The sequence below is a fragment of the Ipomoea triloba genome, chromosome 6 (assembly GCF_003576645.1).
Source record: "Ipomoea triloba cultivar NCNSP0323 chromosome 6, ASM357664v1".
NCBI classification, from domain to species: Eukaryota; Viridiplantae; Streptophyta; class Magnoliopsida; order Solanales; family Convolvulaceae; genus Ipomoea; species Ipomoea triloba.
In genome coordinates, this window is record NC_044921.1 from 17852709 (window position 1) to 17856305 (window position 3597).

At 33.5% G+C, this 3597-nt stretch overlaps 1 protein-coding gene across 1 annotated transcript in view; it reads right to left on the minus strand.

Moving 5' to 3' along the window:
• Nucleotides 1-1009: 1009 nt before the first annotated feature.
• Nucleotides 1010-3597, minus strand: part of LOC116022595 (transcription factor MYB58-like) — a 4913-nt gene continuing 2325 nt past the window's right edge. The window contains exons 2-3 of the mRNA XM_031263360.1: nucleotides 2500-2629; nucleotides 1010-1891 (exon numbers count right to left, since the gene is read on the minus strand). Of these exons, the coding sequence (XP_031119220.1) occupies nucleotides 1249-1891; nucleotides 2500-2629 (773 nt within the window). The 3' untranslated portion in view covers nucleotides 1010-1248. The remainder of the gene's footprint in view (nucleotides 1892-2499; nucleotides 2630-3597) is intronic.

The window sequence follows — 3597 nt, forward strand, 5'->3', positions numbered from 1 at the left end:
TAATCTATGCATGGTCCACCTAATAAGTATTGTATTTATGTCCCTTTATTTTCTACTCACGTGTGTGAATGGAAAATAATATGTGTATTTTTAAAGCAATAAAATTTTAGTGACATGTTTTAATTTTATTAGTAAAAGAATACAACAAATCAAAAAGTAGAAGCCAATTGTCACAACATTATTCACCACTCACTGCACCTACATTGTCACTTCATTAAAGTCCATCCAGATAAAGTTAACATCTCTTTCATTTATTTTTTTCTTAAATTTAGATACACAAGCTAAGGCACTCTACGCTGTAGTTTTGAATGCAATAATATTCTCAATTATTCTCTTTCTTTCAAGTTCAATTTGGACTGCACAACCGAATAGGTACAAATCAAACCCATCATGCCAAGTTGCACAAAACCATTGCATATATTGTTGACCTCAAGTTATTGTGGGCCATTTTCTATCTCAATCAACATCTCTATAGAAGGGGATTCACCCATGGCCCAACCATTAATTTAGCAATATTTTGCCAGGGACCTATCGCAATTTACATACTGAAGGCTTACAATTTGAATTGTGAATATTTAGTTGTGAAGATTCAGTATATAAATTGTGAACATTCAATATGTAAATTGAATGTATGTAGTAACTCTTCCATATGGAAGGTCATGAGATCGAGACTCAGTGTAGGCGATATTGACCCTTTGTACTTCAATAGGTTGAGAAAGTATAAATGATGAACATATACTACAATGTAATAGGTCTAGTTGTATTAAAAAATGTAAATTGTGTATTTTAGATCTGAGTCCACCTTGCAATGTGGACCCAGGTCTACAAAATAATTTGCCTTAATTTAGTTTTATATTTAATAAAAAGGTTATGTTACGTTGTAACCATATTCAATTAAAACAAATTAAAGGAGATCAAAAACTTTGAATAAGATGCCGCAATTGAGGACTTCTAACGTAGATATTTTGTTTCAAATTAAGGTCACATCAAGAAAATGAGAACAAGTAAATTTAGGTAATCAAGTTTTGATTAATTTGTCATGTACAAGTGTGATAGTGATACATATTAGTATATTACATATATAAATATCGAACTAATTAAGGTCGTGTATGAGTAAGTTTCTCCAGGCACGTGTATCCATCTAAGATTTCCACCATACAAACCGTGGTTGAATTGTATAAGGTGGGTGAGACAGCTGACCTAGAAATTTAATGTGCAAACAAGTTATATGGGCTTATTATTGGCGACTTATATGCCAAAATGTTGAGGCGAGCAAGGTGGCCATGTCGGGAAATACAGCGATGCCACCATGTCGTTGAAATCATCGTTATCATCAAAACTGTCTAAGTGTACTAGGTTATGGTTTGAATCATCATCATCCTTTTGTGGCTGTGCATGATTGTTGTTGTTGGGAGAATCTTCCAGTCCAAGTTCATTTTCCAAGTATCTCAACCACTCCACTTGCTTGTCAATTTCTCCTCCACAACTTGACCCTGTAGCTTGGAGATCAGCAACGACAATTTCCGGATCTTGCGGTGATGGGTTGTCCAACGTGTCCAACATGTCCCAAATCTCCATGTCGATGACGCTGTCGTGGTCGCCGGGAGTCGGCGGCTCTGGCGGGGCTTCCGCCGTGGCTTGGTCGTGCTTTGTTGATGAAGATGACGATGAAGATGTTGGGGAGGCGTCTAATGATGCATCTTTTGGTGGTGGAGTGTCGGGGGAAACGGCGTCGTTTTTGGGGCTTTCATCGTCGTCCTCGTCATCATCAGTGTTGTTGCTTCTTCCCTTTCCTTTTTTGTTCGTCAATCTTTTCTTCAAGTGTGTATTCCATACGTTCTTAATCTCGTTGTCTGTTCTCCCCGGGAAATGTGCTGCAATTTTCGACCACCTGTATATATAACATGTTCATCATCATCACCGGCCTAAATTGTTTATAGCTAACCGCCTCAAACAATAGGCAGTTTTCGTTATATTCTGTCAAAATTTTTTTGAGTACTATCGACTCTGTTACAATGTAGTATTTGCTACTTTCTCAACCTATTGAAGAGTCAACAGTCGCCTCTACGGAGGCTCGGACCCACTTCCTTCCATGTGGGAGTGTAAACCGGGTGCCACTAAACCACAAGTCTTTGGCAGTGTTATATAACTCAATTGGGATTTTTATATCTTATGAGTGAAAAAAGAGTTTGTAATTAAAAATAATGAAAAAGGTCCAAAAAACATATGGGACAAATTTGACAAAAAGGACATGACATAGGAGGAGCTAGTCAAATGATATATTTGTTGGAGTGTTGATAAATACAATTCTGCAAAGTAATGTTATTAAGACCTACATAAAGATACCATATATATAATCCTAAAATTTAAAGAAATATCCAAAAAAGAAAAAGTAATGCAAACATGATGTAAATTACACTTGAAGCTAAAGAGACAAATTTATAGGTAAAAAAGGGAATTGTCGTAAATTAATAAACGTAAGAATGAATATTATCGTACTTGTTTCCCAAAGAGTTGTGAAGTTTGATTATGGTTTCCTCTTCTTCAGGCGTGAAATTCCCCCGCTTTACGTCAGGTCTTAGGTAATTTATCCACCTCAAACGACAACTCTTTCCACATCGCAATAATCCTACCACAAATTATACATATCACAATCATCAAATAAATTAAATAAAAATTATATTTATAGAAAAATTTGCAGTCATTATTTAAAAGTGTACACGGACGTCTTCTGATCCTAGTTGACAAAAGACTACAAAAAAATAAATCAATTTAGGTTATTCATGGCTGACCAACTCAAACCAAGAAAGTCAATAGACCGCTCTTACTGGGAGTAGACTTTAAATAATAAACGTGTAATCTAACTATAAGTTTAGTCTTTTAATTGAGATAAAAGACTTGTGATATCAGAAATAATCAACCACAAGAAAAGAAAAAAAAAAAGGAATTATGGGTCCATGTATTAATAATTAGTCCATGAGGGAATTTGAGGTTCAAATTAAACCAAATAATTAGAAAATAGAGTATGTAATTAATGAGTTAATGATGGGCATGATTCAGGCTTTCTAAATCATGGTCGGTAAACAATTATCCACTAACAACGACAACCTACTTAATTACCTACCCTCTATCATCGTCATGATTTTCTATGTGGTGGACCAGTTATGACTTATGGTTAGCTAAACTTAGGTACGATGTCCACTTTCGACATCCACTTGAATTTGTCCAATTGGTTTACAAAGTCTACCTCTAGAATTTTAAACGATTACTTATTATCTTGTGGATATTACAATTTGACGACTAAGTTCCCAAATATCAAAATTGCATTTTGGTCAGCATGTCATTAATATATATTAATTTACTGATTTTTTTATGGTACGATGCAATACTTATAATTGAAAATATTGATATTTATAAATTAATGGTAGTAGTACTTATTACTTATAAGAAATTTATTAACAATAAGGGAAGACCAAAAAATAAAATAAATTAAAGATACATTTTTAATTGAGACTATATATATATATATATATATATATATATATATATATATATATATATATATATATATATATATATATATATATATATATATAT